Below are 22683 nucleotides of genomic sequence, written 5' to 3'. Positions count from 1 at the left end.
TGACGTATGTGTCCTATATCCATGCCATCCATTAGTTTAGAAAAATCATTTTATGACATGATCCAATAAATAAAGCGGATCCAAATCCATAGTACAAGAAACAGTGATAATCAACCATTAAAAACTTTTCATGGGCCACAAAAGTTTTAGATCAAGCTGATATTTGTTTAGTCTCTTCATCCACTATTCCTGTGGTATGGTCCACCTAAGATTTGGATCTAATGGCCTGAAATGGGCTTTTAAAAATGGATGGATGGTGTGAATATAAGGAAAACACATCGCAATGAGCATGGATCCCGAAATCGCACTCATTTCCTATTTCCACAATGAAAGCACATGACTGGTGCATTTGTGCACTTTTCAAACCGGAGGCCAGCTTGGCTACTAGTTCTTATGGAATATGTTTATTAGTTGTTGGCCTTCAATGCGAGCATGTGGGACGCATGAGTGGTTTATGGGCCTGCCAAAACTGATTGCTTCCGATTCTAACCGTGACCACTGACCCTTTACGTTGAGATAAAGCAATGCTCAGTTGTGATTCAACTGTCAGTCTATTTAATCAACTATCGAGTATGTGCATGAGTGGTTTATGGGCCTGCCAAAACTGATTGCTTCTAATTCTAACCGTGACCACTGACCCTTGACGTTGAGATAAAGCAATGCTCAGTTGTGATTCAACTGTTAGTCTATTCAATCAACTATCGAGTATGTGCAGTATCAGACAATTGACAGAGTTGGGGCTCTTCCTTCAATGATCTTCTTTTCACCTTGAAAATCAAGGACTTTAGAATGTGCAACAAATGTTTAATTGTATGAATGAAAAATAGATGGAAGTTGGATGCGGAAGTGAGCGATATTGTATGAATGGAAAATAAATGGAAGATGGCTAGAGAGTGGTAGGGCATTTCGTGGAGCGGCGTGCTAGTGAGCGAGATGAAAATAATATTGAAAATTATAGCTACAATCAACCCAACGTATGAACGTAGGCAGACGATCACTATAGCTAAGGTCTTCCTTTAAATTCGGCACAAGGGTGCAGGTGGAAGGGAATTATAACTGCTGGTTATGAGTATAAGTCGGTCCAACATGATCGCAGGGATGAACTTGAACTGAACTATTGTTAGAGACTAAGCATCACGATTGAAGAGTGGTGGAAATGATAACCTAAACTAAGATAAACAATGTTATGTTGGTTAATTAATTGAGTTTGATTGTGTGTTTATTTGTTTTTTTGTGATCATTTTTCTTCATATTTGCATTTGCTAATATATAGCTTTCCTTAAGAGAAGTGCAAGAATAATCGCTTGTCCATGTGATACCTTCGCGTGTAATTAGTTTAGAAAGATTGGTCACCTCTTCTTGATCATGGTTTGCTTTTATTGAATGTCCAGAACATGTTCCAATGCTAACATGACCTTAACGATTATTTATTCTTATCCAGAGATAGCTTAAGCGCTGAAGATTCTTAAATATAAGTTGTCTTCTATATATTTAGGGCATATCCTAAAGTATCAAATATGTCACGTGGCTCAAATTGTGCCACTAATATGATTTACCATTGATTGCTTGTGTGGGGCCACAATTACAAGTGGACGAAAAGGAGGACATGGATTTCTACGATACCTTGTCGTGAGAAGTTCCCGCACTCAAAGGTTAGGTGGAGCCTACCATGATATTTGTGAGAATTTCACCTAGTTCATCCATTTTTTACATCATATGTTAGGGTATAAGCTAAAAAAATGAGTTAGATCCAAAACTCCATTGAACTATATGAGAGGAAAAAGTGGGTAAGGAGAGGCCTATTGTGAAAATCTACTTGGGTTTGTTGTGATATCTCCATGCCATCCAAACCATTCATAAGGTCATTCTCATTGGGATGAGCCGAAAACACAAAAATATTAGCCCGGTCCAAAACTATGGCCTCACTTCTGTACTACATAGGGAGGATTGAATGCTCCTCATTAAAAGCGTTTTGGGAGCCACAAAAGTTTTAATCAGGCTGATATTTGTGTTTTGCCTTTATCGTGGTCTATATAACCTAATGAACAGGTTGGATGACAAATAAACATTATGGTTGGCCCTATGAAGGTTTCAACATGGTCCACTTAGCCTTTGGATCTAGGGCTGAAAGTCTAGTAGGTTGGTGCTCAACCTTAGCCCAACCTAAGGTTGCTATACCTCAACCCTAACCCAACCCAACCTCAGGTTGGGAATTCTCAACCCATGCAGGATCGGTCGGAGGATACATGCTAATATTTTCGTTACTATATTACTCTATTACATTTTTAGTACGTGTTTTATTTTTTGTACTTATGATTTTATTAATTATATATGTAGTTATTTATCATATAAAATTTCTTTTTTTCTAAACAAATAAGCTAAAATATATGATAACTACTCATTTAAAAGCTGTGTTGTATAGCACACAATTTATTTGGGAGAGAAAAATCCGATGTATCCCGTTAGCTTTGAGTCATCAGAAATGATGTGGAGCAATAAAATCCGATGGCACGGAAATTACCTGTGCCTTCAACATAGATGATCCGCACTCAATTATAATTTATAATTTATATATCGATCTGGTTCAGGTTGGGTCGGACAACTAGACCCCGACCCAAGTTTTATCATGTTGCCGTTTGTACAGCCCCAGCCTGAGACCGAACCCAATACACCCGACCCAAGTTTTATCATGTTGCCGCTTGTACAGCCCCAGCCTGAGACCGAACCCAATACATCCTGCCCAATACGAACTCAATGTCGGTTCGGTCACGAGTTGGTCGGGTTGAACCCGCCCAAACTTTCAGCCATAGATGGATCTGCTTATTTTATTGCTCCAACCCTTCCATGGGAAATCCCACTGAATTGCTATCGGGCAACACCTAATCCGCTCTCCTCGAGCGAGCGCGGGGCGCGTCTTCGCAAGAGGGCAGTTATGTCATTTTCACGTCGATAGGGAAGCTGCAAAGAGTGAAACTATAGTTCTAAACCCTCAAAACTCCGGGGCAGCGCGTTGCCGGAGAGAGATGGAAGGATATGCGCAGGATATGGAAACCACGATATCGTGCGCCATGCGCGCACGCATCAGAGATTTCAATGACCAGGGCCAGTAAGTGCACCGACTTCCCTCATCTCATCTCTCTTCTTCATCTCGCTCTTTTCCTCTCGCATAAAGATCGAAAAACGCCGTAAAAAGATCATATCCTAAAGGGTTTCTTCGTAAATTTCTCTTGCAATTAGGGTTAGGTTTTCATATTCTACAGATCGCGCCTTCATGTTTTCTGTTGTCGTTGCAGTTCATTGACTCTTGCAAAGGTTAGAAGGTCATTAGAAAAGGACATGGGATTGAAGAAATTTACATTGGATGCCCATAAGAGATTCATCAAGCAATGCTTGCATGAGGTAACCCTAAGAATCCCGCAACTCCTTAGTTTATATTACTCTGCTAGAAACTTCGTTTTTTTTTTTTTTTCCTCAAGTTTTCGGACAGGGCTTCTACACGGTTGGGCCCACGTAACAGGCGGCGTGGATGTTTTCACGGCCAACATGTGCGCCCGTGTGCAGATGGGTTTTACTGAACATTTCCAAGCATTGTTGTAGTCAAGTGTTTGTATAAGCTGGGTTTGAGCTACAAGAAAAGAGCTTGATACTCTGGCAGTGTATGAGCGTCCATACACAGATACACAACACTACAGGTAGGCTATGTGTTCCCAATCGAAGATGTTCAAATTGTGGCTCCCACTGTAGATGGGTCATAACCCAAAATTGACACTAGAGAATAATACAACTGTTTGATTGAGGTCTGGCACTCACATTGTTAAAATGAGAGAGTCAACTGTCTAAAATCAACAGAAGAATATCCACTTGCAAGAGGTTTCGGTTGTCTGATCAATCTGAATTTAGGGATATGGCCCATCTCCTTGGGGCCCCTTGATTTGGACGGATTGGATTGTGGCACATGCATACCATGTTTACAGTGACAGCGGGCATGTGCATGAGCTGTCCTACTCTGCCAGCTAGCTCATCAAGTAATTCCTCCATGAATTGGACATGTTTACATGAAAAGAGTTATGGTTGGGTCTTTTAGCTACCTAGTCAGGTGTAGTTATGTCCTTAAATTTTATTTTTATTGTTTGAATGATACTGCAATTTTATTAAAAGCCACCAGCACAACAAGAAACGAAAGAAACAACAGGGCAACATAAAAGAGAAAAAGGAAAAATTACGAGGCACCCTTTTAGGGTCCCAATCTCTGATCTACAGCTGAACCTGATAAACAACCCCATAGATTGAGCCTCTACTATTATCAAGACAACAGATATTTGTTTCACCCCAAATTGCCCAGAGAATAGCAAGCAGAGCAAGCTTCCAAAGTGGCACTTTCCTAGCAGCATGCCAAGAACGGAAGAGGCTTTCTATTGAGCCAGGCATCACCTAGGACATATTGAAACCGGAGAGGACCTGATTCCAGACACTGGAAGTGAAAGATTAGTAGATAAACCACCATTTCCTCATTCCCAAGGCACATAATGCAAAGCGTTCGGAAGAATCAAGGCCTATTTATGCAAATTTTCAACAGTGAGGATGCGATACCTACCCACGAGCCAGGCGAAAGCAACCACTTTCGCAGGAGCACCATGTGACCAAATCGGTCCTGCATGGGGACTGGCAGCCAGGAAGGCAAGTTGCATCAAAAGGCTGAATAATGATTTCACCAAAAGAGCCCAGACTTATCAAACAGCCACACTTTGGAATCAGCTGAACTCAGGGAAGGAGAGAGGCCCTGCAAATGGGAGAGGAGCAGGAGTGATTCATCAAACTCAGACTGACAGATTGTGATGATAAGGAGGAATCCAGATCCCCCCTAATCCTTAGAACTTACTGCATTCAAAATCCAAATATACGTGCAGATTTATTTTTTAAAGAAATTTTAGCGATTGGGGTGCCATGCCATGCTGAGGTGCTTGGCTCAAAATCCCAATCATGTAACATTGAAGTTGGACTTGAAGAGCATCTTGCTTTCGTTAACTGAAAATGATGAGAAAGAGAGAGGAGGAAGCGTCGAGAGAGGAAGAGGAGATGTGAACTCAATGCTATCATCCGTAAAGAAACCGCTACAAGAAATAGGACCAGATTGCAAAGCTAGGTTTCTAGAAGGAAGCTGCTGAATGATTACTATGAAATTTGGGATTTCCGATCACCGACGCTGCAACTTTGGCTGTCTCTAGGGGGGTTTTTTTTTTTGTTTAATTTCTGCCAAATTCGCTTCAAGGAGCTGTAGATGGGAGATCTGTGCTGAAAGTCAGTGTTTGGATCTGCTACGGTTTCAGAATCCTAGTTTTTTCTGGTGAAGATCACTTGGAGGAGTTGCAATTAAGGGATCTGTGTTGGAATTCATCTGGTTTTGGTTTTCGATCTCAACTCCTCGTGCCTTTCAGCTTTGATTTCTGATTTCTCCGGTGAAAGGAGACCGGAGCTCTTGCGGGTGGGAGATCTGGGCTGAAATTCTCTCGGTTTGGTTTTTTAATAGCCGATTCTGTTGGTTTTCTATGTTTCGAGCTTGCTTGGGCTTCAAAACCCCAGAGAGATTTGATTTAAGGTTTCAAAATTCCAGCTCCCAGGAGTTTTGATTTCTGGAATTTGTCTAGGAGAATGATGAAGGAAAGCTGGATCCAGGTTCAAGAAAAAAATCTACATCCCTGATTTTAGGGAACCTAACTCCTGTCGGAGATCAAGGATGGCAAAACAAATTAGAAAGGGAGAGGAAAAAGGCAAACGTAAAGGCAAGGAATCAGGTTACCCCAAAGATGATCTTGAAGAGGGATGTTGGATGGTTGTGCAAAGAAAGAAAAACAATAGGAAAAAAGTATCCAACTCTGTTACCGGTTCATTTCCAACACTAATTACAGAAAACTTCCTTTCAGATTGGGGAGAATCTCATCTGGCTAGAGCAATGTTGTCGAATCGCATATGCGATCATGATTCATGTGCAATCGCATATGCGTCTGCATATTTTTAATTTTTTAATTTTGAATATATATATATATATATATAGAGAGAGAGAGAGAGAGAGAGAGAGAGAGAGAGAGAGAGAGAGAGAGAGAGGGAATTTTTTTTTAAAAATGTAAAAAAATAAAAGAAACTAAGAAGAACTTTTCTAAGTTAATAGATAACTAATTTTACATATTTAAAATACATTTGAGAGAGATAAATCAATTAAACAATGAATTAAACATCAAGTCATCAACATTTAACAATATAGTTAACAAGAAGTAACAACAAAATCAACAAGGTATTTATTTATTATTGTAGAAAATCAATAAGCTATCTTCCTTGAAACTTGAAAGTGCTTGAATCTTGATCTTCTAACTTCCAAGAGAGAGGGACTGTAGGAAAGAGAGAGAGATTAAGATCACTTGGAAGCAGTGTTTTAAATATCGACAATATTAGCTGATATATCTTGTATCCCACCTATGCGATACGAAATGCACAGGTAGTGCCAATATATCCCATTTATTCGACTCGATGAGCATTTCGATTTTTGATCCATTTTTTTGTTGGAAATCATGTTAAATCATTGTCAAATAGTTACAAATCTATGATTCTTCATGTTTTTCCATAAAAAAACATAGATTTGGAGCTTTGATTTCGAGATTTGGGGGAGATAGGGCAAGTTGCGGAAAATTGAGAAAAATTAAAATTTCTCAATTTCTCGCAAATCAGTTGCAATCTTTGTATACAAACACAAAATCAAACATGTATGTAACTTAATTTAGTGATTCTTCTTTTGCTTTTGAATGTAATGCTTGTGTTTCCATATATGTCTTCTTATGTTTATAAATTATATTAATAGACTTTAAATATACTTGCATCAGTTCAGTTGGACAATGCATGTATTAGGACCCATACAAAGGAAACCCCCATCATGTGCACTTTTTTAATTGTAATGTTTTGATTTCTATGTGTGTATTGATGTCTTTTCAAACAATCCTTGAAGTTTCCATGAAAAATTCGGCTAATTTCCCAATTTTCCCCTGTTTCCCAACAACAACGATACATTACGCGATACAACCGAGTTATCCCATGTGATAACGGATATGTATCCGTATCCTAAGGGTGCAATACATTATGCGATAACGATATTTAAAACATTTCTTGGAAGTAGGAATACGAGAGAGAGAGAGAGAGAGAGAGAGAGAGAGAGAGAGAGAGAGAGCACTTATAATTAAGAAATGTGAGAGAAAAAGAGAGTAAGAGAATTTTGGAGTGAGAATATTGCAAATGGAGGAGATTTGGAAGCCTTTTTTTATAGGCAAAATGTTATTGTTATTATTTTTTGCAAAAAAATAAAAATAAAAAATTCAATGTGCCATGGCCAATATGCGATCGCATATGCGATTTGCATATGGATTGCATAAGCGATCGCATATGCGCATATGCGGTCGCATATGACAACACTAGGCTGGAGTATTTGGTCGATATGGCCCATCGAAGGAGATTGTGATTCTGAGGGATAAGAAGATGAAAAAAGCAAGTGGTTTCACTTTTGTAAGAGTGCAATTAGAGGAGGATCTCTAAAGAGCAGTGGATGAGCTTCACAACAGATCCATTCAAGGGATCCAGATGGTGGTCCAAATGGCACATTTCGGGCTTGAGAGAGTCTTTGACGCCATTCAAAAGAGACAGAGAAATTGATGCAAAGGAAGGATCGACGAGGGAGGGGAGGACGCAAAGAGTAAACAACATAGGGCTTGATTCGATATGCGGGAGTGGTAAAAAGTCAAAAGAAGACCGCACAAGAAGATTCGATATCTACAATTCGGCTAGAGAAGAAGATTAGTATTGGGATGGAGATGTGGGCCTCGAAAGAAGTTTAGGGACGAACTATGGTAGTTAGGGTCAATCCGGAGATCCTCAAAGGGACTTGAGACCAACTGTGGTATTCACTCTTTGTTAGAACCAGAGAAGACTCCTCTTTTTTAGAGATCATCGCCTGGTTTGAAGCTTGTTGCAAGCAATTTTGTCAAATCGCATATGCGATCGCATTTATTTTTTTTAGAAAAAAAAAAAAGAAAAAAAGAAAAAAATATTCTAAAAATTAGGGAAAACTTGCCTAAGCGATCGGATAACTTATTTTTATTATAGCTTGAGTGTTTTATTACGTTATATATTTAATTACTTATATTGTATTTACATAAATTTTAACAAAACAATCAACAAGCTAGACTAAAAGAGAATTAATTATTAAAAACTTCAAACATAACTTACAAGTTACAACCTACAACTTAATGTAGTCTTGTAGAGAGATTAGATTAAGAGAGAGAGGAGCAAAAGAGAGAGTGAGAGATTGTAAGCTTTAGAGTGGAGATCAATAAGTGAAAATGTGAGAGATTGCAAGTTATTGAAGGTGTTGTGTTCTTTTATTAGCAGTGGAAAGCAATTAGTATTTATTACGTTTGAGCAAATAGGAATTAGTTTATGCTCCATGGGGATTTCTATGTCGTCGTCATTATCATCATAATCCAAGCTTTACCCCACTTAGTAGGGGTTGGCTACACGAATCCTCTTCCTCTATTCCACTCTATCGAGGACTGTATACTTGGTTACACCATATATGTCAAGTCTTTTCTATAGCTATAGTGATTTCTATGTACTTAGGCTTATAAATAGACATGCAAGGCATTCATATGAAAGTATTTTACGAAGATATTTCAATAAAAGTTTTCTCGGTTGATAACAAGTTGCTTGTTCTCTCTCGAGTATGTGTTGCTCTTCCTGTTGCATTAGTTGCGGGGTTTCTATTGTGTGTCATGTTGTCTATGTAATGGGCTCCATTATCAATCTCGAAAGGAGGTTTTTCAGTGATTTGATCTTTGCAAAAAGTCGAGCAGCTAAATTAAGATATCCTCTTTCGGTTTGGTCGTGTCACATGGAAAGGCCTTTTTGTCTTATGAGCACATGGGATTGCCAATCGTAGCAAGGTGTCAATTTGATTGCCAAGAATTGAGCTAAAACTTTGAAGAAATGCCTAAAACTGTTCTTCTACTCAACAGTTGATGCAGGACAATTAACTACTTGCTCTAAAGCTCGAACTGATAGAACATGGTGAATTTATCCCTTTATCTTATAGCTTAGGCCCCACATTCCATGGGTTAGGACCTCGGCTGAACTTCCCTCATAGGCCCCACTTCACATGGGTACCGCCTCACATGGGCCACCCGCCTCGAGTGTGCCCTTGCATCCCATAGGCCACCCTACTTGAGCCTAGTGTGGAAAATGCCCCTGCATTAATCACCCCCGGCGAGGAGTCTCAAACATGAGACCTGCTCTGATACCACTTTGATGCAAGACAATTAACCACTTGCTCTAAAAGCTCGAACTGATAAAGTATGGCGAATTAATCCCTTTATCTTATAGCCCAGGCCCCACATCCCATAGGTTAGGACCTCGGCCGAACCCCCCTCGTGGGCCCCACTTCACATGGGTACCGCCTCACACGAGCCACCTGCCTTATATAGACCACCCACCTGGAGTGTGCCCTTGCATCCCATCGGCCACCCCACTCGATCCTGGTGTGAAAATGCCCTTGCATTAATAGTGCATGCACAATTTTTTAATCGAAGTTTAGTCCGCACCTAATGTTTTAATGAATAATGTAGAATCTAGTGGTTGTTCATTCTTTGTACTAGAAAAGAGTTTCTTTTTTTCTTTGGTTTGATTATGTTAGCCCTTGTTCAAAGCTGAGCCTCATTAGGATGCTCCAGCTTGAGGGGAAGTATTGAAATGTCGATAGTTGAATAAGGTCCATTAGGCCCAAGTCCATGTAATAAAGCCCATAGGCCCATTCACATTTTTTGCGTTGCTTTTGATAGGGTTTGCTGATTTTTTCTAATAGGGCAGAATTTTGGGTATTTTTAACGTTTCCCTTCCTAATCCTCGGTGGTTCCCTTCTTCTCCTTCGTTTTTTTTTTTTTTTTTTCCTTTCTTTCTTTTCTTTCTTCTTCCTCTTAATTCCATGAGTTTTATTCTTCTAATCTTTCTCAACAAGTGGCTTTTTCCTTCATCCCTTTCCTAATCTTCAGTAGTTCCTTCCTTCCCTAATCTTCTTTTCTTTCTCCTTCCCTTCTTTCCTTTCCCACACAACAATAGCTTCTTATTAACCTTTTCTCTCCACCCTTCATTCTTCAACAAGTGGTGGTTCCTTTCCTTCCCCACACAACTTATTAACCCTTTTCCTTTCACCCTTAATTCTTTTTTTCTTTTTTCTTTTTCATTCTTTATTTATTTATTTATTTACGAGTCATAAGGGATGGCTTGTAGCTAGATTTTTTAGGGTTTTGCATCATGTGTTGATGGAATTGAAGCCTCTTTGATATGCTGTTGAAGCCCTTGCTGCTTTTTCTATTTTCCAATTGAAGATGTTGCTGGAAATTCTTATTCTATTTCTTTTTTAAAGATTTTTTTGAAGGGTTTGTTGTTTTTTGTTGAATGGTTGGAAGTATTGTTGGACTTCCATGTTGGAGGTACTTGACTAATTCTCTTGTTGTGTCATGTGTGCCTGCCTCTTCTCCACTACCTCTTTGACGACTTAACAACTTCTTAGTTTTAGGCTCTTCTTGCCAAGATGTGTGATTTGATCAGTATTTATACCGGGTTGTTGGACCAGATTTGTTTATGTATCGAACAATTAGTTCAGGCTTGTTTGGACTAGGTGATTGTCCAAACATTGCCTCCGACTTATGATTGCACTGGGCTTGTTTACTTTGAGCAGGTGGCTCAGACTTGGTATTTATATTAGATAGTTGGTCCATTCTTATTCGTTCTGACTTATGATTGTTTTGGGTAGTTGGCCCAGCCTTGGTTGAGCTAGTTGATCTAGACCCGTTGTTTATATTGGACAGTTGGTCCATTCTTATTTGTTTTGGACATGTTATACACAAAAGGGTTACGTAACGGCCGTTACGTGACTGTAATGGCCATAATCATTACGCGTTACAGGGTCGAAACAACCGTTATAAAAAAAAATGCCCATAATGGATTGTAACGGCCTCGAAACAGTTTTTTATTTTCCCCAAAAGTAAAAAAAGGCCGTAATGGCCCGTATCGTAATGGTAACGACAATGGCCATTACGGCCACCGTTGCCATTACGGAACACCTTGGTTCCAGATAGTTGTTTGAAATTATGATTGTGTTAGGTAGTTAGCCCAGTTTTGGTTAATCTTGATGGGGGATCTAGACTCGTTTGTTTTGGATGGTTGTTCCAATGGCTCACATCACTGAAGTTGTGGAAGTGCTTGTTTGTCTGAAGGTATTGGTGGTCTCATTGCCTCCACTTCTCATCCGCATGTTTGTCTCTTGTCACAACCGGGCTACTTATTTCCATAATTGTGCTATTTTTTTATTTAATGCTTTTACATTTATTTATTTATTATTTATTTTTTATTATTATTATTAAATTTTTTTTTTTGGGGGGGGCGGGGGGTTCTTAGGTTTGATTATACTAGCCCTTGTTCCAAGCTGGGCCTCATTAGGATGCTCCAACTAGGATGCTCTAGCTTGAGGGGAGTGGGGTTAGAAAAGAATTTCTTTCTTTCTTAGGTTTGATTATACTAGCCGTTGTTCTAAGCCGGGCCTCATAAGGATGCTCCAGCTTGAGGGGGAGTGTTGAACGGTTGATAGTTGAATAAGGCCCGCTGGGCCCAAGTCCATGTAATAAGGCCCATAGGCCCTATTCATGTTTTTGCTATTATAAATAGGAGTAGAGGGCTGGTACTCTGTTAATAGATCCTAAGCATCTCATTTTCTTGGTCTCTCTCTCTCTCTCTCTCTCTCTCTCTCGCTCCCCCCTCCATCTCCTCCCCCCCCCCGTTTCTCTCGTCCTTCTTTCTTCTCCTTCTTCTCATTGTAGCTTCTCATAGGTCCACAAGATTAGCACAATGTAGCCGTTTAACACTATGAAACATTCAGTACTTTGTTCATAGACAATCCTGTAAGTCTGGTACTCTTTTCTTTTTTCACTAACACCATTAAGTTGTTTTACAATTAAAGTCATTTTATATTTGGCATATCATGTATCAAAATTTTGATTTATTTTTTATTTGCTATTGTTGTTGCTTTGTATTTTGCTTTTATTTTTCACTGACATTTTTTACTTGATTGCTTCATTGGAGTCATGTATGTATAATTTTCCTCTTTTTTGTTTTATTATTTGATGAACTGGAAACTTACTATTTGTTTTCTCATTTAAACATATCGGTATCCTAGCAAATACCTCCTCTTTTTGTATCTTATTAGGTTATAAAGAGCTGATTATTTTTCACCTGTTTTAATTGAACATCAGTGCTTCAGTGAACTTGATGATGAGAATCTCTCGAAGAACATGGGGAAGAATTCAGAGCTAGTCGTTCATTCAGAGGAAACTGAAAGGGACAAATCTGAAAAAATTCCAAGTGAAGAGACAATTAAGAAGGCTATTAAAAAGAGAGCTTCTTATTTCAGAGATAATTCTGAGTATGTTTCATCTTTAGATGCCTTTGAAATTATTGTTTCATGTATCAACCTTATGTGTCATTAACTATAACCACTCACCTCCTTTTTCAATAGGATATTAAACTCCTCTAGAATCATGATAGAGAAAAGAATCAGAAATGCCCTTTTGTCATACATCTTTTGTTGCCCCTTTTCGTTTTTCTTTTTAAAATATGCTTTTATGCCCTTTTTTGGCAATTTCATAATTTTAAGTGTAACTATTCTGTAACATTCCAAAATTTCAGGACAATTACTTTGTCAGGAGCTCGTCGACTTTTAGAGGAAGATCTCAAGCTTGAGAAAAATGCTCTTGATGCCTATAAAAGTTTCATAAGCAAGCAGCTTGATGAGGTAAGTGCATATTTTCCAACACTTATATGCTCAATTCTTAATCAAGTGCACAAAATCTAGCTTTCTTGGCACTCATTTTGCCATTCATCAGGTTCTGCAATCTCCTGAGGTTGTTGAATCCATGAATGGGTTTAAGAAAAAAGGTCCAAAGAAAGCCTCCGATAGCAATGTTAGAGGTGGAAGTAGCAAGGGCTCTGGAAGAGTCAGTAGAAGAGACGGCAGTTCAGATTCCTCAGACATAAGTTCCAGTGGTGAGGAGGGTGCTGAGGAACAACGGGTCAAACAAAAAAAGCAAGCTGTGAAAAAAGTAGCAGCGAGGAATATTGAAAGACAGAAGAAGCGCAAAAGATCTACAAAAGAAAGAAAGCCATCTTGCAATGAGAAGAACAATCCAGTGAAGTCAGCAGCAGAGAAAGGCAGCGATACTGACGAAGGTGGAAATTCCTCTGAAGATGGTAAATCTCAATCATCTGCTGAAGAGCCTGTCAAGGTCACACCATACCTTTTTCTGTTTATTTTCTCTCAGGAGCCTCATTCCGAACCTGGACCAAATGGAAGTTCATCATGTAAATCATCTTGTTTAATTGCAGAAGAAAAGAGAAATTTCCACTCAGGTTCATGGAAAACGTGTAGAACACCTAAAGTCAATAATCAAAGCTTGCAGGTTGAGGTACTCCATCCTCCTGCAACATCCTATTTATGATACTGACAGTACTTGATTTTAATGGTGATGGGATTTTAGCTGATTTGTTCGCTATGTATTGAAGTATCCCCCCACCAGTTTACAAGAGGGCCAAGCAGGCTCCTGAGAATAAACGTGAGGCGCATTTTATAAAGGAGTTGGAGGAGATTCTTGGGAAGGAGGGGTTGTCTTCAAATCCTTCTGAAAAAGGTGAACATCGAACAATGAACATCAATTACCATGGAATATTTTAATGATTGAGAACATGCTTTGTTCTGTATTATATTGATAGTTATTTGTGTAGTCATAAACTCACTGAATATTGGTTTGGGCATACCCAATTTGATAATTTTGATTCACAAAAATAGGTGATGTGTGAAAGCATTGTAGTTGATGTAACCACTTAGAAGTGTCAGTGTTTAGACTTCTAATTAAGGTTTTTCCGGATTATCTTTGGTGTGGAAATATCTTCAATGGGATGGTTTTATAACCCTATTTTCATGGCATTTGTTGTCTTAATGCTTTAGTTAAAAGTGCTATAAAATTCATCTCATCAGTTGAAAGGACACATTTCCAAACCCTAGACCTGGGCAAGGGAAACCCCTGTATCATTCAGTTATTTGTCCTTGTCATTGGATGGGGTTGGCCTCACCCCGCATATTCTCTTAATCTATTTTGGATAGTGGCAACCTTTTGACCTCCTCCCTATGCTAATTGTTGTGCCCATGGTTACTTCCGTTTCTTTCCTTTCAAATAAATTCAGTCTAAACTCCCAAAGGTAAGAGTTGTGAAATGGGTGTGTCACGGAACTCCAAGTTTCGTTGTTTTTATTCTACAAAGGGCTGTGAAGGATACAACACATGAGTTATTTGGGGACTCATCGGTTGGATGCTTCCTGCAGACTACTGTTAGGGGTTGTAGAGGTCTCGTGGACAGGGCTGGTAGCAAGCTTCAGTAAATTAGCACCGGGATTTGTTTCTTTCAATAGTTGGCTTAGAGTTCTGTATCCTTATTGGAGAGTAGTTGATTGAGAGTAGGTTACCTTTGGATACATGCCCCTGGTTCCCCTGATGATTTTATCGGAGGAAATACAAACTTTTAGTTTTGTATAATGAAAGAGAAAAAGGTATATCTTTTTTTTTTTTTGGTCATGTCTTTGGCAACTATTGTATTGTTGGGAGATGTTCTAATTCTTGTAGGTGCTTGTAGAATTATTTTTTTTCTTCTTTCCAGTTGATCTTAATCAATGACCACTGCTTGGATGGTCTCCTATAAATGATGGAAGTGCCCCAAAAGAGAAAAGAAGAAGAAGAAGAAGAAAGGTTTCATCTACACAAATTAGGAATTTTCCCCCCTTTCGCCTTCACAGTTTCCTTTCCTCTTGCATACTTGTCTAGAGAGGCATGTTAACCCATTCAATTTCTGTTTTCCCTTGTTTGGTACAATGTGATGTGTTTAGATTGTTGATCTTTTTGCATATTGGGTTTTCTAATTCTATATTATTGAAGATATTTTCTTATTTATCTGTCCTCGATGGAGTGGAATGACAAAGCATAATTCATGTAGTTGACCCCAATTAGTTGGGACCAGTGTTTTAAATGGCGGTAGCGTGATGCGTAGCGCTCAGCCCTCTATAGCGTGTAGCGTAAATATGTAGCGTGTAGCGTAAGCTACACGATATTTCTATTTTTTTAATTTAAAAATAGGACAAATATAATAAATAGTGAAAAAAAAAGGAAAAAAATATAAAAATGCCTAAAAGATGATTCATTTTATCAATTATAAGCATGTTCAAAAAAGTTATTAGTTATCATTTATCAAAAGTCAATCCACATACATAAGCCAAATCAAATAATTATCACATCAACAACTTCCTAAGCAAACCACTTTAATTAATAATGTCTAATTGAAACCACAAGTCACAATTATGAAAAGAAATAAAAATCCCATAGGTTAAAAGTATCAAGTACAATACAAGTGTTACATTCCTCAACATTAGAAACAAAGAAAATGTGAAAAAATAATAAAAAAACTAAAATAGTAAAAAAATACATTGTAGCTTTCGCTATGGACGCTATGCGCTACGTAGCTGTAGTGTACACTACGACCCCTGTAGCGTGCAGTACAGGGGATTTACGCTATTTGGGACGCTACGTAGCGCTACGGCCACGCTACCGCTACGCCACGGGCGCTATTTGAAACACTGGTTGGGACAAGGTTGAAATGACGATGATGATATTCTTATTCATCTCCATATATCTTGTTGTCTGGAATTTTGTCTTTTAGGTGTGCAATGGCTAATTCTTGTCAACCAAATAATCCAACAAATTTGAAGTTCCAGAGGAATTATACAACATTGTTTCCACAGTTCAACAACAGTATCTTACTCGTGTTGTTTTCTCCGGTTTCAAGTAGGAGCAGCTACAAAATCCCCACAGCAGTATATTTTCAGCAGCAAGGCTGGCAGATGGAAAATGTCTTGTTCCTTGAATTATTATTATTATTATTTTGTGACCTGTATTAAGTAGTAATAGAGATTTCACCACTCATTCCTTCAGCCTCAAATAAAGAATATAGAAAAAGAACCAAACATCTCCCAATGTTTTCCTCTCTTTTTTTCCCTGTTTTATTAGAGGTGGTTGGAATTTTATTTTTTTTGGAAAGGTGGCAGTGATTTTATTAAGAAAAGCGCCAAGATAGCACAAACTATTTGCAAGCTAAAAAGGAAAAGAACGATCTTTTAGCCTTTCAATGCTCGAAGCCCATTCAACAACATTACCCACTCCACACGATTGCTCGTATTTCTGAAACACCTCTCATTCCTTTCTTCCCATATCGCCCATAGGACTGCCAATATGCTCAGCCTCCATATAACCCTATTTTGCTTCCTAATTCGCATGCCATGCTAAGCCAAAAGAAGACTACTGACTGACCTTTGGCATAGCTCAGGAAATGTTAAAGCTCCTTAGAAATCCACTCCATACTCGATGCGCAAGCGGACATTGAACAAAAAGATAGCTGACTCGTTCGACATTTGCAATACACATAATGCAAATATTGGAAATCATCATAGCTTGTTTATGAAGATTATTCATGGTCAAGAGCCTTTCCCTCCCAAGCAGCCACCCAAAAGCCGTGAGCTTTACCATGTTTTCTCAGACACGCCACCCCTCCTGTGATGGAGTGCATTTTAGAAGGATCAGACAGAAAAGAGTCCCAATTTCTCCTTATGCCACACCATCCTATCTTGTACCCCAATCACCTGATGGTACAAATAGATGTGATCAAGCAGCCGTGCGAACTCCTTACTCTTCTTCACTCATGAAATTGTGCCTTGGGGGAGATCACACGAATGTATCTCGACAAATGGAGAAGCATCGCATCATCAGAGTATTACAACTCATAGATAATCGGGTCATTCCTGGACATGTAGATTTCAATGATGCTTCACCGACCCAAGCATCCTCCTCCTAAGTGCAAATTTTTTCCCCATTCCCAAGGGCAAAACCAATCTCTAAAAAAAAAAAATTGATTTCACTGAGGCAATCCCTTTCCAAATCACTGAGGCTCTATGTACCTTCAGGACACCCATACTTCTTACTGATAAATCCCCCCCCCCCCCCCCCCATATTTCTGAAACACCTCTCATTCCTTTCTTCCCATATCGCCCATAGGACTGCCAATATGCTCAGCCTCCATATTACCCTATTTTGCTTCCTAATTCGCATGCCATGCTAAGCCAAAAGAAGACTACTGACTGACCTTTGGCATAGCTCAGGAAATGTTAAAGCTCCTTAGAAATCCACTCCATACTCGATGCGCAAGTGGACATTGGACAAAAAGACGGCTGACTGGTTCAACATTTGCAATACACATAAGGCAAATATTGGAAATCATCATAGCTTGTTTATGAAGATTCTTCATGGTCAAGAGCCTTTCCCTCCCAACCAGCCACCCAAAAGCCGTGAGCTTTACCATGTTTTCTCAGACACGCCACCCCTCCTGTGATGGAGTGCATTTTAGAAGGATCGGACAGAAAAGAGTCCCGATTTCTCCTTATGCCACACCATCCTATCTTGTACCCCAATCACCTGATAGTACAAATAGATGTGATCAAGCAGCCGTGCGAACTCCTTACTCTTCTTCACTCATGAAATTGTGCCTTGGGGGAGATCACACGAATGTATCTCAACAAATGGAGAAGCATCGCATCATCAGAGTATTACAACTCATAGATAGCCGGGCCATTCCTGGAAATGTAGATTTCAATGATGCTTCACTGACCCAAGCATCCTCCTCCTAAGTGCAAATTTTTTCCCCATTCCCAAGGGCAAAACCAATCTCTAAAAAAAAATTGATTTCACTGAGGCAATCCCTTTCCAAATCACCAAGGCTCTATATACCTTCAGGACACCCATACTTCTTACTGATAGTTTCTCTCCACAGTGCACCCCCCTCCCATTGTGAACCTCCATGGCACTTACCCAGCAAAGCATTGTTTGTCAAACCTAAATCTCTAATGCTTATTCCTCCCCCTTCGTCCGGTTTGCATATCTGCCCTCAACTCAACGAATGGAACATTATCTTCTCTTCCGAACCCAGCCATAAAAATTCCCACCTCAGTTTGCTCGAAAAGAGACATGAAATATAATGACAAATTTGACAAAGCTGGTTTTATGAGAGTCATTTTGCCTCTAAAAGAAAGGTATCAATTCTTCCACCTAGCTAAGTTTTCTATAGCATCATCCCATAGATATTTAGCCAACTTCCCAATACCAAGAAGCAACCCAAGGGTTGCTTCGTGGTGGAAGGGAAAGAGCCCATCTTGCACCCACCAATACAAAGAGGCAACCCGAGGGTTGCTTTGTGGTGGAGGGAAAGAGCCCGTCTTGCACCCAAAGATGCTGGCCAAATGCTCGATCTCCTCTCTAGACAAGCAAACCCCTAACATCACATTGTTACAAATATTTACCTATAACCTCGACACAACTTTGAAACATCTAATCATCATCCTTAACTTTCCACCATGGACTCCTCATCAAGACAAAAAGGTTGCGGGTCACTAGCAAACTGAAGGTGCGATATCAGTAAATTTGCCCTATCAACAAAAAAGCCATGAAGCAACCCTACCTATTGCCTACTCTCCAACATTCTTCCCAACGCTTCAGTTACCACCACAAAGAGAAGTGGAGAAAGCAGATCACCTTGCTTAATGTCTCTTGAACTCTTAAAGAATCCTATTGGGGAGCCATTAACCAGAATTGAAAACCAGGCTGAAGTATTGCATTCCTTTACCCACCATCTCCATTTTTTCCCACATCCAATACGGCCTAGTATGTATTCCAGAAAGCCCCAATCCATGTGTTCATATGCTTTCTCAATGTCCAGCTTACCAACAACACCTTTCATATCATCCTTATTTCTAGATTCAATACACTCATGAGTTATAAGAGCTCCATCCAATATTTGACGACCTTCAGCAAAAGTTCATTATAACTTAGAAAACCCCAGTACCTGGATGCCAACACTTTAGTCAGCATCTTATATGGGCTATCAATGAGGTTAATTGGCCTATAGTCTCTCAAACTCTCTGCACCAGTTACCTTCCGGATTATAGCTATAAATGATGCGCCAAACTCCTTTGATATCCTCCCCTTCTCAAAGAATTCTTTCATGAAGATTGCCACATGCCCTTTTAATACTTCTAACCCTTGGAAAAAAAGCCAAGGGGAAACCGTCTGGACCAGGAGCTTTATCCCTCCACAAAGCATCCGCAACCTTTTTGGCGGCTTCTAAGAACAACTTCTCAAGCAGCTCTGCTTTTCACCAGAACAGCTGCTGGCATTATTCAACCTTCTTCAGACAACTTTTTGTAAAATTGGACTACCGCACTACACTATCTTTTTCTTGTATCCTCTCACCTCCTCGATCGTAATGCTGAAAATCTTCTTGCATCTAGCCTGGCCACTTGCTAATTTGTGGTTGAAGCTTGTGTTTTTATCACTTTCCTTGAGCCACGGGGCGCATGAGTGTTGCCTCCTCTTGATCTCTTCCTCCCTTAGGCATCTTGAGTAATCCTGCCTTAGCTTCTGGGGAGTAGATTTTTCTTCTTCCAACAGCTCTCTCTTCTGCCATGATATCGAGATCCTGAATCTTGCTAGGATATTTTCATTTTCCATCTCTCATCCCAAACACTTCCCTCCTTCAAGCTAAGATTCTACCTTTCAGATGCTTCAATTTCTGGTTTAATATGAAGCCCACAAACTCCTCCCTCAAAGGACCCCCACCAGTCTTTAATCAAGTCTAAAAAACCTTCCACCCCCAGCCACATTACTTAGAACCTGAAAGGTTTTGGGCCCCAATATTCTTTATCCACCTCTAGGAGAAATTGGGCAATGATAGTAAACAGGCTTCGGTGGCCCAAGCAATCACCCACAACAGAAATTTATGGTGGTTGGAATGTTTGCTTCCACAGAATTTTTAAAAAGAGCCACTGTTAAGCATGGTGTCTTGCAGTTGCATATGAATATAATCTGGGATTCTGGTTATCCCTGACTGAAGAAAAATATCTAGAAGGAAAAAAGGGCGACCTGGTTTTTATGGATCTGGTCTTTCATGTGAGTCCCAAAGCTATTCACTGTAAGTGAAGCTCTGTAGGTATGATTTGTTGCTATTGGAAAGCAGTGGATGTGGGGCATCTGGGTGAGTCCTAGCTGAAGGGGAAATTGGGAAAATGGGGTGCTGACCATCTCGACCATTCAAGGTTTTGTAATTTGTGTACACTTAGGGGGTGTTTGTTTTTCAATTGCATATGTAAATAAGGGTAAATAGCTAATAATGACTTTTGAATGGTGTTTGTTTGAGATAAAAATAACTGCATAATTATGCCTCGAAAATGGCATCAAATGCAAGAAATCAAAGGGGGATTGGGTACTGTTAAAATCTGTGTCCCCCAGAGTGATGTGTGTGTGTGTGTGTGTGTGTGTGTGTGTGTGTGTGATCCATGCTGCCCATCTGTTTTATCATATTTTGGGGCATGAGCCCAAAAATGAGGCAGATTGGAAACTCAAGTGGACCACACCCCAGGAATGAGGAAACAGGGGGTTTAATGATGTTCACCTTTCAAAATTGAAACCTTCCTAGCGCCCACTGGGATGTGTATCTAATCATCCAACTTGTTCATAAGAACACGCTGACATATATAAAGGGTCTACACACATATCAGCTTGATCCCAAATTTCTGTGGCTCCCAAGAAGTTTTCAATGTTAGGTGTTCAATTCCCACCATTTCCTATGGTGTGGTTCACTTGAGCTTCAGATCTGCCTCATTTTTGGGCCCATTCCCTAAAATAAGCTGGTGGAATGGATGGAAGGCATGGATAAGAAAACATACATCATAGTGGGCCCCACAAATGTTACATGTGGAAATTGTACCAATGTAATCTATGAAGTCGGAAGCTTTGCAAACAAGCTCCTTGTCAATGTCAGTGTTGGGACTGCTGCTGTAAAGACATGGGTAAATAATCATTATTCATTTACCATGAATTATACTGGTAAATGAAAATCAAACACCCCCTTAGAACTCTAGCATTGGGATAATACTCTTTACACAGGCATGCTGTCCCACTACCCTTCTTTTATTGTCTTTCTTTTTCCTTTTTCTTTTTTTTTTTTCTGGAAAGAATTTGCCTTTCTTTTTCCTAACCTACCTTTCCTTGTTTTCAAATTTTTGTAATTAAAAAACATTTTTAATTATGTTGCATTATTATTATTATTATTTTGAAGACACAGGATGTCCCCACCTCTTTCGAAGTGAGACTATGCCCTGCGGATACACGCAATCACCCACAACCACATGTATCGGGTAAAGCCAAGGAGGGGAATCAAACCTACACTACCAGTCCCATAACATTGAACCACACACCCAACATTCCATGTTTGGGAACATAGAATTGGTTTCTTCTATTGTAGCTTGTGGTTTTATTCGTCAAGTTCTGCATTTTGTGCTGGATAGGTTTCTTGAATCCAGTGGCACCTGGTAAGTGACTAATAATTCTGGATTATGGAAGTCCATTTTCATGATTTTTGCTATTTCCATGGTAGATACTGCTTGATGGAGACCATATCTGGGAATCTTCAATTGTTAAATGTATATGTTATGAGCAACGTATTTTTTTGGCTTGATATTCCAGTGTTGATTACCAATAATAGTATCATGCTACTAGTCCAGGCAAGCAAATTGGGTTTTCAGAACCGATATTAACTGTTCTTACTTTTAAATGTTTCAGTTGAAAACTTGTTCATCAAACTTCAATGCCATCTGCTTCCAATTTCTTCCATTCTTTTTTGTCCATTTTGTCATATTTTGATGTGGGTCTGGATTCATGATGAAAGTTATGGCATAAGTTTGGCGCTGGCTGCCAACCCAACGCAACCCTCCTTTATGGGCTTAGGACCGGCAATGAGAGCACAAAATTCTCACATGCATGATGTAATAGACTATTACATGGGTTGATTACAATCACATGCTATCTAATAGTCTAGTACACAGGTTGATTACATCAACAAGTGCAACAGAGACCAAGAACTGTGCTGGTTAGGAGTGAGTGGGTACAATTTGAAGGCTATAAAAGGGTAAAGAGAAGGCCTAAAGAATGTGGATGTGGGTGGTAAGAAAATACTTGACCCATGGTCTAACTGAAGGTGTGGCCCTTGATAGATTGGAATGGGGGAACAAGATTCATTTAGCTGACCCCAATTAAATGGGATAGGGTTAGATGATGATCACGATGATGATTTGATGTGGGCCTGGCTCTCAGCATTAAGCATTAGTGAATGAAGCTAGCTTAGATTTATTTATTTTTTCACAGTAATGTGAAATAAGTCTATGCCTTGTGCTTTCCATCTTCAGAAATCAAAGAGGTCAGGAAGCAGAAGGAAAGAGCAAAGCAGGGCATTGACATGAGTAACATTGTATCAAGTTCTCGCCGAAGGTCCACATCCAATTTCATTATTCCTCCCCCAAAGCCCAGGTTAGCAGTTGAAAAAAATGATGGTGGTGGTCGTGATGATGAGGAAGATACTGATGATGAAGAGAGTGAAAGCGAAGGCGCAAGTGAAGGTA

General features: G+C 39.5%; 1 protein-coding gene across 2 annotated transcripts in view; it reads left to right on the top strand.

Moving 5' to 3' along the window:
- The first annotated feature begins 2845 nt into the window (after positions 1 to 2845).
- Positions 2846 to 22683, top strand: part of LOC131258224 (uncharacterized) — a 118032-nt gene continuing 98194 nt past the window's right edge. For both annotated transcript variants that reach the window (XM_058259374.1, XM_058259379.1), the window contains exons 1-8: positions 2846 to 3106; positions 3294 to 3399; positions 12339 to 12508; positions 12772 to 12877; positions 12969 to 13367; positions 13468 to 13547; positions 13645 to 13769; positions 22471 to 22680. In XM_058259374.1, the coding sequence (XP_058115357.1) occupies positions 3024 to 3106; positions 3294 to 3399; positions 12339 to 12508; positions 12772 to 12877; positions 12969 to 13367; positions 13468 to 13547; positions 13645 to 13769; positions 22471 to 22680 (1279 nt within the window). In that variant the 5' untranslated portion in view covers positions 2846 to 3023. The remainder of the gene's footprint in view (positions 3107 to 3293; positions 3400 to 12338; positions 12509 to 12771; positions 12878 to 12968; positions 13368 to 13467; positions 13548 to 13644; positions 13770 to 22470; positions 22681 to 22683) is intronic.

This window comes from Magnolia sinica, chromosome 10 (assembly GCF_029962835.1).
Source record: "Magnolia sinica isolate HGM2019 chromosome 10, MsV1, whole genome shotgun sequence".
NCBI classification, from domain to species: Eukaryota; Viridiplantae; Streptophyta; class Magnoliopsida; order Magnoliales; family Magnoliaceae; genus Magnolia; species Magnolia sinica.
The sequence above is the reverse complement of the archived record's forward strand: the minus strand, read 5'-3'. Positions and strand labels throughout refer to the sequence as shown.